The sequence below is a fragment of the Eretmochelys imbricata genome, chromosome 2 (assembly GCF_965152235.1).
Source record: "Eretmochelys imbricata isolate rEreImb1 chromosome 2, rEreImb1.hap1, whole genome shotgun sequence".
NCBI lineage: Eukaryota > Metazoa > Chordata > Testudines > Cheloniidae > Eretmochelys > Eretmochelys imbricata.
In genome coordinates this window covers 78,727,344-78,739,900 of record NC_135573.1, presented here as the reverse complement: position 1 = coordinate 78,739,900, position 12,557 = coordinate 78,727,344, and the positions used below count along the sequence as shown (strand labels likewise).

Here is a 12,557-nt window from a genome sequence, read left to right as displayed (position 1 = left end):
AAATCAGGATGGTAAATACCTTACAGGGTAATCAGATTAAAAACACAGAGAATCCCTCTAGGAAAAACCTTAAGTTACAAAAAGACACAAAAACAGGAATATACATTCCATCCAGCACAGCTTATTTTTTCAGCCATTTAAACAAAACAGAATCTAATGCATATCTAGCTAGATTACTTACTAAGTTCTAAGACTCCATTCCTTTTCTGTTCCCGGCAAAAGCATCACACAGACAGAGCGAGCCTTTGTTTCTCCCCTTCTCCAGCTTTGAAAGTATCTTGTCTCCTCATTGGTCATTTTGGTCAGGTGCCAGCGAGGTTATCCTAGCTTCTTAACCCTTTACAGGTGAAAGGGTTTTTCCTCTGGCCAGGAAGGATTTTAAAGGTGTTTACCCTTCCCTTTATGTTTATGACAGAGTTAAACAACACGGCTGGGGTAGTGGTAGCTGAACCCTCTAAAATGGCATGCAGCTCATCATAGAAGCGGCATGTTTGGGGCTCTGACCCAGAGCGGCCGTTTGCCTCTTTGGTTTTCTGGTAGCCTTGCCTCAGCTCCTTAAGTTTCATGCGGCACTACTTCGGGTCCCTGTTATGGCCTCTGTTCTTCATGCACTGGGAGATTTTGACATATGTTTTGGCATTTCAAAAACTGGAACGGAGTTCTGATAGCACAGATTCCTCTCCCCATACAGCGATCAGATCCTGTACCTCCCGTTCGGTCCATGCTGGAGCTCTTTTGAGATTCTGGGACTCCATCATGGTCACCTCTGCTGATGAGCTCTGCACTCACCTGCAGCTTGCCACGCTGGCCAAACAGAAAATTGAAATTCAAAAGTTCGCGGGCCTTTTCCTGTCTACTTGGCCAGTGTATCTAAGTTGCGAGTGCTGTCTAGAGCGGTCACAATGGAGCACTGTGGGATAGCTCCCGGAGGCCAATACTGTCTAATTGTGTCCACAGTACCCCAAATTTGACCCAGCAAGGCCGATTTCAGTGCTAATCCCCTTGTCGGGGGTGGAGTAAGGAAATCGATTTTAACAGCCCTTTAAGTCGAAAAAAATGGCTTCGTTGTGTGGACGGGTGCAGGGTTAAATCAATTTAACGCTGCTAAATTCAACCTCAACTCCTAGTGTAGACCAAGGCTGAGATAAGGCATGTGAGTGCTTCACCTAGATCTCCTGAATAAAGTAGAGTGGTTTGAAAGTCTGAAGGGAATCTGCATCCAATTCTCAGAAGACTGCTGCATAGGACCATTGACATGGATGTGAATAAGAGGGTGCAAATGTAGATATTCTTTAGGCTGGGTGAGGAATTCTGGGGCCCCAGAAACAGAAAAATAAACAACACAGAAGAAAACGAACCAACCAACCTCCTGAGCAGTAGCTGATTTCAAATGGCTCTCAACACCAAAGCGACCCTGCTGCCCTTGAACTGAAATAGGTGAAGTAAGAGAAAATAAGTAGCTGTCTAAAATGTTTTCATTTACAATGAACAGAGAAACATTGCCTCCCCTCAAACTAGTGCAATTCCAGCAGTAAGTTAAACATTTCTTTTGGTTTAAAATGTAGTTATAAACATATTGTAAAGGTAATGCCAGACAAAGGAACTGGGGGCGGGTGGGAAATAGTTCAGCTTGTAAGTGTTTAGCACTTACCATCTTGCCAGTACAGATTTATAGAGTACTTATGATTCACAAGGATCCCAAAGCACTTTACAGCTACTGTACTGCCATTAGCTGGATCAGCATCTGCTCTGGTGAAACCTGCAGGAGTAGGCCAAGGGATCCTTTCATGTAGATTCTGCCATGTCATTCTGTTGGTATGTGACAGGCACGTAATTTTCTCCTTTGTGGAATGAGCAGCTGAGTTCATCTCCAAGCCCTAAGGACCACAGATGATCCAAAGGAAACCAGATCCATCCATACACAGGGACTGTGTATCCATCTTGGCTCTGTGTCCCCACTGATCACTCCCTGGCAATGTGGCTCTAATGGATCCATGCTACAACGGACTCCCCTTTTAGGAGAATAGCCATTGCGGAGAGGAAGATGACATGGCTTTACTTTTTGCCAGGAATTTTCAAAGGATATGTCGTGTGTGTGTAAAGGGGAAATATATGTTCTTCAGGTGCAAATCCACCACCAAAAATGAGGCTGCCCATTCTCATCTTCCCAGATTACAACCCAGTGCAGCACCTCTAAAGGGCCTGGAGGAAGGGATGGTGCTAGAGAGATGGCTGACCAACTCCCCTTCTGCAGATAAGTCACAGATTATGGAGATCCCTGCATGAATCATGGGAACATAATCTACCACCGTGCTTTTAGGGAGGGAAGAATAAACTTGAAATTCAGGGGAAATATAAGCAGACAAAATAGAGTCAGTACACTTTGTCTTGTAAGATATGTTATGAAATCTTCAATGGCCATAAGTGCCAGGACCTTTCGTTTGTCCAGTAGACAGAGCAATGAGTTTTATATCCATTACTGCTAGAATTCCAAAGTAACTCTAGATTGAATTGTGTGATTACTCTGATCAAGATAAATGGATATCTCTCTTCTTAATGGACGTATGTAACTCCTAGTGCTGTTCATAAGAGCTCTGCATTCAGAAAGAGAAGATGCCCATCATATCACATTTTTCTTTCATAGTTGTAGTGTAGGAGGTTGGGCATTCTTCATATTCCCCCCCCCCCCACCCTTGTATTTAATGTCAACAGAGTGAACATCTTCGACTGACCTTTCCATTTCCTAGCTATGTTTCCTAGCTTGGAAAAGCAGCAAAAAAATTGGCTACTATAATTAAATACATTTCTGCGTAAATTACAGCTGCTGGGAAAGCAATGAAGACGCTGTATGTTACTAGGGGCCTTTTGCCTACCTGTATAATTTGCATGTATAAATCTAGCTTCCTAAATCATGACAACTTTGCTCACTTACGCACAGGCCATCACGTCTTCATTTGCAACTGTTTATACATCTTTCCTCATCTCTAAATAATAAACGTACACCCATTTTTAATAAAGGAAAAAGCTCATTGCTAACTTTCACACCTTATTTAAACAATTAGACTTTCAGAGTTAGTTATGATTAATTACAAACATACAAAACACCTAAATAAAACAGTCTGGGATGTGGAGACACTAAAGGGATCCATTCTGACCCCATGCACATCTATGCCAAAGTCTCCTGCTCCATGCTTTCAATGTGAGCAGGATTGGGCCATAAAATGAACAGGTTCATGAGGAGCCCATTTAAGAAAATACATAGTCTGTTTCTTAATCCCAGTGATATAGGACAAGCTAAAGATAAAGCTCCGTTACTTAGATTGCAGGCTACACCTTTAGAACTTGTGTCCAAATCCCGCCTACAAACACGGGAAATGTGTAGAGAATGCAATGGGGCTGAAGAACAGAATCCTCAAGCTCCACATGTAGATGTGGGGGGACACAGGCTATGTCCCATTGACCTGCACCAGAGCAGAGACAGCTGCCACACTATCTAAGGGAAATGGAGATCTCCACTGCTTGATGCTCTCAGCACACAGAGAAGATGTGACATTTCTGCTAAGTTTTGAGTCTCAGGTGCTTTTCAGAATTTGGCCCCTAAAGTATGGATTAAAAATGGGCGGCAAGTAAATGAATTTCTGTGCCTACTACATTCATTTGGTTTGTAAATCAATAGTTAGGTTAGAAATTTACCTAGTTATTATTACCTACCAAATAGTACTTTTTACAAATATCATTATTCCACTGATAAAACCGTATGATTTTAAGGAACAATTTGAAGGGCTTTTTCTCACTTGTACGGGGAGTATGGACACTGACTTCAACATAAGCAAGGTTAGGCATTGGGTGATTTGCCAGGAACTGCAAAGTCCTTCCAACCTATTATATTTATATAACCCAGTGTCATAATCATCCCATTATGAAACCGGAAAGAATTCAGAGAGCATGCCAATTGGATTTTTTGGAAAACGTATGTTAAAACTGAAGAGCCATCCATCCATTTGAAATGAGAGTTCTGAAGGTGTTGCCTTAATAGTAACACCACAGCGTATTCCTATTTCATTTTGGCACTTTGCTTCCAAACTTGTAACAAAATTCAATCTTTCTTCTAGCCTACATATAGTTTCTTCACAGATCATGTGTACTGAATGATGAAAAACTGCACACACTTTTTCACCATTATTCAATGAAGCTATAGTATCTTGTATTTTTTTGCTACAATCAGAGCTGCTCAAGTGCAAAAGAAGTCCAAACCAGCCACCAGATCCAAAATTAGCATTTTATTCAGAACGTTGGGGTCAGAGGTGTATCATTTATATTCTGGTACACAATACAGAGGCAAAGCTGTTGTCAGAAGTCTCTCCAGTTCAAAAGCTCCTTTTTCCAACATACTGTATATTTACTAGTACCACCAGTATCAGGCCACCCCATCTTCTTTTTGGTACAAATTATGTAAAATCGTTTGTGCTAAGAACTTTTCTCCCTCCCCAAACCAAAACATTAAAATAAAAAATAAAAAATAAAACTGAGTACTCTAACTACAGTTCAACAATTGAATCAATGTCACTTGTTTGCAACCTGTTTTGTAAATACTTTATCCATAACGAAAGATATAAACATGCAAAAACCTGAATCCATAGTCCAAATAATACATACACATGTTCTGAAGTTTCTGCACTTCCCAATAGACTATGCCAATAAAACATTATGTACACATACCATTTTTACAGTGAAGTGAAAAAAAAAGACAGTACCAGAAATTTTTTAAAAAAGTGTACATGGATTAAGACCAAAATGTGCCTAACATTCTACCATAAGGAAAAAAAAATCAATACTGCTACAAATTGGTGATATGAAAACTCCCTTTATTTGCAACCAGCTGCATAAGTTTTAGAATTTTAGTGAAAAAAAACCCCTAACATCTAAAACTAGAAGTAATGTACATTTTTCAATCTCATGGTCTTCTCCCCCAGATAATAAAATGGCTCCATGAGTATTTTTTTTTTAATTTCCTTATTTTAATAAAAGCAATGCACTGTAACAAAAGCATGTTGAAGCATACTGTGATTTAATTTACTCCTCCCCACCCCAACATATTTTGTCTCTTTAATGCATCATTTCAGAAATCAGTACCATTAAAGCCTTAAACATAAAACTAATTCCGATCTGTAAAAGGTACAAAAAGGCACATAAAATCCCAGTGCTTCTGTACTGTAAAATTCAAGTGTAACTGAGCTCAATATTGTTTTCCAAACAGCATTGGATTACTGATATTCCCACTGAGCCCAAATTGGTTTGCAGCCTATGCCAAAGCCTTCAGCAAGCACTTCTGCTAGTAGACTACAAAGTGAAAGCCTAGCTTCTGTATGCTTTTGGGGAATATCGGTTGTAATGTTTGTACTTGTCCAAAACCAAAGTTCGCTTTGAAGTTCAGTCATCACCTCCACCATACATATCAGCAAGTTTCTTGAAACGTGGGCCCCAGTCATTTAGGTAGTCGTAGTCCTGCTCACCGCCACTGCTTGAGGAGTTAAGAGAGCTCAAAGACCCAGCAGTGGAGCCACTACCTTCGTAGTCAAAGACTAGGAGGGAGTCATAGGGTGGAGCCGTAGGGTCGTTGTCAGCAGCTTTAAGTCCCTGAAATAAGGAGAAAAGAAGAAAGACAAAATTCTATATGTGACACAGGGAGAAAAAATGCAACAAGAGTATCTCAATTCTGTCACGTCCACGGCAGGCTGAGAAAACCAGATTCTTCCTCTTATCCATTTCCTCAGATTTCAACTAATGAAACAGCATTCATATTTTTGAAACTTCAAAAATATAAATAATGAGTCTTCTGTTCTTATGGTCAAGTTTCCAGCATTAGCCGATTTTGAATTTAACTGAAAATATGGTTACACATCTTTAGAGAACACTATTATTACTGTTATTTCTGTTGCAGTAGCAACCGAATGGGGATTAGATGCTGTACAAACCAGAATAGACATTCCCTGAGCCAGAGCGCTCACAATCTAAAATATACAATAGGGACCATCACTTGAAGCAGAACTAAGATATGGACAGTTTATGAGAACATGAACAAAACCACAAACCATTGGAGTCAAGGGTATGGAGGGGTAAAGAAAGGAAAGGTTATAGGACAGACAAGTGTGTTTGTATAGATTTGTTACAACAGTGGTCTCACATGGTCCCCACCCAACCACTGAAAGACAGCAGGCCTTTGGTTAATCTGCACATGCCACAAGACACTGGTAGCTCCATAAATAAGTAATTGGGAGGTATTTAACTTCACTCTTGCTCCCTAGTTTTCAGCACTCAGATCACCTACCTCTAAGCCCCACCTTGAGGAAGAGAGCATTAATAAATAATGGCCTAGGCTTTATGAGTTTTACAGTGACCACACATGAGTTCTCGTACATCACTTCACGAGTGCAAATAATAAATTTCACAAGAATGTTTTTTTCAATTATTGCTTTCTTGGGATTGTAACCTTTGCTTCAAAGTCTTCAATCTATTAGACAGTCAAAAGACAATCCATAATTTTAAAATTCCGCTTCTAAGGCTGAGCACCATAAACTAAAGAAACCCATAATTATCAGTGGATCCCAAAAGTTTGGTGAAGTAGTAGTAATAAGACCGGTCTGGCAAATACAACAGCCTGGCTTTGTTTTTTTGGTGGGGCTTATTTCAAGGCAGGGATAACAGATAGCTGTTGCCAATCTCATTTTGGAGGGATGAAAATATTTCATTTTCTGAGGACATTTTGAAATAAATACAAAGTCGGGCATGACTTGTGTTTTCTTTTGTGGATGAAGGATTTCAGTTATCAACATCCTGAAGATAATTTAGAAGACCACTTCTATAGCTTGTCCTGAGGAAGTAAGTGACTCGAATTTCACTTTTAGGGGAAGGTCCTAAAGGGTTTGGAGCACATCCCAGGATTTGGCTTTTAATGAGAGACTGTGTTTTGGTGAAACAATTTGATGCATTAAAGGACAGATGTTGTGGCCATTCATATCTGCCAGCCAAGGAGAGAGCCAGAATGCTCCATGACTTTTACAGCAGGGCTTCTCAGCTCATGGGATACATTTTCAAATGAGCTGCAAGCAGAAGCAGATTAAGGTCTACCCTAGGCCAGAACAAGTGGTGGGCCTCGTGCCAGAACTGTGGCCCAGCCCCTCCCCTTCTGGCTGTGGCCCCGCCTACAGCTCCGTCCCATTCCACCCATTCCACCCTTTTCCCCTGCAGCCCTGCCCCTGTTTCGCCCACAGTCCCACCCCATTCTGCACCCCCCCCCCACCGTGGCCCCAAGACCAGAGAAGCTCTGTCCCCCTGCCATGGCCCAGGGGCCTCAGCGGGGAGTGAGAGTGTTAAGTGGCCGCAAAGAAACTTGGGATTTAGAGGGTCATGGCAAGACCATGGGAGACCAAGGCTACATGCCTGACACTTCTCCTCAGGAGCTGGTGGGCAGGGGATGAACAGAGCCACTGCTGAAGAGGAATACAGGCAAGGCACTCCTCCCTTGAAGCAAGGGCAGAGTAGGGAATGAAATCTCTCTTTCTCCCCTGCTCTCTCTCCGAGACAATTCTTTCCTGGTGCTACCTGCACCATCTTCTTACCCAGGTTTAAGCCTCAAAGCTCAGTCTAGCCTTACAGATTTTAGAAGGTTAAATGAGCATCGTTTGCTAGAGTCTCAGAGACACTGAAAGGAATGGCCACAAAGGCTCAACAAAGAGGGTTGATGTCTGGAAGAGAATATAAATAGAGTCACCATCTTCAGGGGTTTTCAACCGTGCAGTTTCTTCCACTGGACATGAAATATTTTTTCAAGGCCTTTAGCTGAAGTATCTACTTTGGCAGCCACTGGCAACAGATAAATTGTCAGCCAAAATGCCAGAAGCCTTAGTGAAGAATTTAAGAGGGAGGGCCCTGTCAAGCCTCTGACTCTTAAATTAACACTTACAAATTTCTCTGAAAACAGCTTCCTGACAAAACAGATTATCTGCAAGATTGAGTATTTCCTCGGAGATTATCCCTTTTCAGTAAAATTCATTCAATATGGTTTGACATGGCATGTTGTAGGTCTAATCATGTGATGTACAGCCAATTGCATGGGCACTGATTTTCTAGAAAACACCCCAGTATCGCTAAATCAGTTAATTAGGCCATATGTCACGTATGCAGAAGAAAAGAAACACCAGTAAAACTATGTGCCTGATTCTCTACTGTCTTGTGTAACCATTCACAAATATGCAAAATGAGTGTACAGTGCTACCAATGTGATTTAATAGCACGTTATGCCAACTTTGCATGGGTGTACATGACTACACAAGGCAGCAGAGAACCTGGCTCAGGGTATTTAGTTTTTGTATATTTATGATACTAATAACCTCAGCCAAGAACATTTCTAGAATTTAAATAAATGCTTTGGGGTGTACAAAGTCACTGAGCTGGTAATTAGTAGCCAGCACTCTAGTCGAATGATCTAACCAGGATAATTGGTAGCCTTTGTTATATTTCTTTTCTGAGTTTTCCATCCTGATAGCTATAATAAGGACAAATGAGTCCATCATCCTAAATGTCTGTAGCTGGAGTGCAACATCTTATCTGGTCCAACTTCAAAGCTCTAGTCTTTCTTGTTCATTTCTGCTCTTGCAACAGAAACACAATTTTACTTACTGAGCTATATATAGCTGGGTCTACATTGGTGAATGTTCTTCCTTTCAGTCAGTCCCTTAAGCTTGCTCGGGGCTACAGACTCCCATCCTTTTGGATGTAGGTAACGGGGAAGGAAGAGAAGTCCTGCTTCAGCTGAAGAGGTTATGTGGAAAGGATCAGAGCTATTTTGTAAAAGCCATTCACAATGCTGGCCTGGAGCAGAAATTCTGGAGATATTCCTACAGTTTTCACAGTTGATCCACTCTGAGGATGACCAGCTTGTGAGTCTGACTCTGGGATACTAGCTTAATCGGTATCTGTAAATAACAATAGTTTCCCCATGCAACTGTAGAAGTTCTGCCAGGCACCAGCCATCTACAGCATGAAGCGAGGCTTACAGACTGAACAATCTCTTATTATTTTCAAGTTGGTATCTGGTACCTGTTCTCAAGGAAACAATTTGCACATTATATACAGCCTCTGGAACAGTGAATTTTTCATTGTCGTTCTATCCTGTAAACTCAATGACACAGCAAGTTTTATTTCATCCACTGCCAGCAATGGATGCTGAACCAGGAAAATCCAAGAGGCAGCATTATGGGGATATCAACATGGTTAAACTTAAGTTGACATTTGCACTGAAAGCAAGGTTAAAAATCCCTCTATTTCATCTTCTAATGCTCCGAATTTAAACACAGTAACTCTTGGGAGGACAAGTGAATTTTCCACAATATATCCTTGGCAAAATATTTACTAAATTTTAGAGGAAATTTAAAATGAGACAATTTTGCTTTCCTGTTGCTGAATAAAATCACCACACTAACCCAATCTGCCATCTACTTCTGTTGTCTGGTGCTATTTCTATGACTAGCTAGCTCTCCATGCCTTCCTCACATGTGTTCATTACCAGAAGGAGTGCCTGTCTAAAGGAGCTGGTAAGGTCATTTGGACTGGGCTTCCCCATTTGAAGAACCACAGGAGGTTTGCCAGATGGATAAGCTGCCTCAACAGTGGAGATGTAAACTTTACTCAGACAAATTTGGCTGCAACTTCCCCCTTTCTGCCCATGCCCCAGCCCCTGTTACTCAGAGGAGGCATGAAGGAGGAAGGGGAATTTGCACCCAGAGTTGACTAAGGAGGTTCAGCAACCTTATGTTTACATAAGCTAAGCACACATAACGCTCTCATTTTATCTATTGTTACCAAATGACAGGAAAGGGTAAACTACAGAATCCTGAACAGGAATGGGAAACATTAGAGAATCAATGTTCTTGTGCTTATATTTTCATAAATGATAGTTCTTTATCGGATCTGAGAGATGTTTGGTGGTGCTGGGATAGGGATTGGGAATAAGGAAGGGAAGCCTGAGGAATAACTGTAACAATCTAAGAGCTGGCTTTTGAAGAGAGAGCACATTGAAGGGCTCCTTCTTGCAAAAAGCTTAACACCATCAACAACAACTTTACTTCAAAGTGAGTGGAGGGTCCTCTCATCTGATGGGACCTTTAGTTTGTAATTTACATTTAATTTAATGCAGGCTACGTCCTGTGTTGATTAGAAATAGATCTTTAGCCTCAAGCTCGCTACCATAATACAATTTGTTTCAGATTTCTGTTCAGGGACAGGTGACTCTTGAAAATGTACTTTTAGATTGAACAAAGCTATTGCAACGTATGCTTAATTTACACTGGTATGCAAATCCTCAGGTATTCTAAGTGTTAATAATGTTCCACTTTTTAAAAACTCAAAATAGAATGCAGAATGTCTACAGAGGATTCCTAGTAACACATGATTTATCTTACCAACTTGTTTGTACACTGGACTGGAAGCAAAGGAGGTTTTTCCTTAAAATTAGAGACTTATCTATCCACTGAAACAGACAAAGCAAGCAAGTCCCTGTGGTAATTTTTGTTTATGCCTGCAAACCATATTATAACTAAGTCACAACTGGAATTCTTTTCTTTTTGGAAAGTGGTTAGCTATTAAGCATAACTGTATAAATATTTTCAAAATGCTTGATTGTTTTAACAGCATTGCATATTTTAACAGTTGTTTTTAACTGCCAGGTCATTAGGATGGTCCAGCATATTCAGTTACATATTCCTCATCAAGTTCCTTGCATATCACTTGAGTAATTTGGGCCATCTCAAAAAAGATACATTAGAAATGGAAACATACAGAGAAGGGCAACAAAAATGATTAAGGGGGTGGGAAATCTTCCATATGAGGAGAGATTAAAAAGACTAGGACTGCTCAGCTTGGAAAAGAGATGGCTAAGGGGGCAATGATAAAGGTCTACCAAATCATGACCGGTGTGGAGAAAGTGAATAAGGAAGTGTTATTTACTCCTTCTCACAAAAGAATCAGGGGTCACCCAATGAAATTAATAATTAAAACAAACAAAAGGAAGAGTTTCTTCACACAACGCACAGTCACCCTGTGGAACTTGTTGCCAGAGGATGTTGTGAAGGCCTGAACTATAACAGGGTTCAAAAAAAGAACTATATAAGTTCATGGAGGATTTGGTCCACTAATGGCTACTAGCCAGGGTGGGCAGGGATACAACCTCATGCTCTGGGTGTCCCTAGCCTCTGACTGCCAGAAGCTGGGAGTGGATGACAGGGGATGGATCACTTGATCATTATTTATTCTGTTCATTCCCTTTGAAGCACCTGGCATTGGCCACTGTCAGAAGACAGGATACTGGCCTGGATGGGCCAGTGGTCTGACCCAGTGTGGCTGGTCTTCTGACTTGCACTACCAGCATTTTTGTAAAATTCTCAGCACAGACGGTAGAATTAAAAGAAGAGGCTTGTACAGAAATTCGAAGCTCCCGTATGCAAATGCACATGACCAAGTTCCATTCCAGAGACCTTTTTTAGGTGCTGGTAGGGACAAAGGGACTGTGTTGCCAATTCTGGTTTAGAGAGTTTAAGCCCTTTTGCATTCTTTGCTGCTAATTTCCCAACAGCTTTTCACCTGTGACTTGAATGTGCAGAGTATCCATGCTGATGACTGTCTGCTGTCCATGGATGTAGGCACCACTTCCTTGTAGCCACTGAACTGGAGACCTTGCTCTTGAAACAAATCACATTAAGGCCAATAATTTACATAAACTTTGGGTGTACCTGTCCAAAATCTGAACCCAGTCAAATTTGCACAAAGCGAGAATAATTCTCTGAGGCCAATAAGCCACCGGGCTACCATAAATATATTTTCCTCAATAATGACAAGGAATCCTTTTATCTTTAGATCCACACCTTGTAAAGTTGCTGATCCTGCAACGTCTGTGATTGCTACCACTATCTACATGGCTGGTGATGAGGGCTTCAAAGAACTCCCTACAAGGTGTCTTTTGTCTTAAAGTCTCAGTGATTTTTTGTATATAAGTTTGTGTGAGGCTACTCCTGTTCTAACTTTAGGGTCCTGTTGTACTTCATGTAAATGTATGAGATTTTTATGATTTTATTTAACATTTTAATTTGAACTGGGACTTCCCATTTGGAACCTGCCATGTCCTCCAAGGAGGAAAGTAGGGGAAACATCTAATTTTGTTTCGTGGGAAGATATTTCCCCTTAATTTTGGGATCTTCTTCTTTCATTTTGCCTGTTTTACTGCCTTTCAATTGTAGTATTAAAGCACTAGGGGAAAAACCTGAGTGTATGGCTTTCCAGGTCATCGCCGGATGCAGAGATCTTGCCCTCCTCAGAAGCACTGCTGGGGGGAGAAGGGAACTCTTTTGTTGTAGATTCTCATGTGTGACTGCTGCCCTGCGCAAATGGGTGTGAGGCTGCAATACCCTGACTGGACAAAGAGCTTGCCATGGGGCCCTGGGAACCACCTGAAAAGACATCTTCCTGCTTTCCAAGCTATTAACATCCATTTGAGTACTTAAGGA

General features: G+C 41.1%; 1 protein-coding gene across 1 annotated transcript in view; it reads right to left on the bottom strand.

Moving 5' to 3' along the window:
* Positions 1 to 5,430: 5,430 nt before the first annotated feature.
* CDH2 (cadherin 2) overlaps positions 5,431 to 12,557 on the bottom strand; it is a 177,329-nt gene continuing 170,202 nt past the window's right edge. Inside the window, exon 16 of the mRNA XM_077808689.1 lies at positions 5,431 to 5,637. Within this exon, the coding sequence (XP_077664815.1) occupies positions 5,431 to 5,637 (207 nt within the window). The remainder of the gene's footprint in view (positions 5,638 to 12,557) is intronic.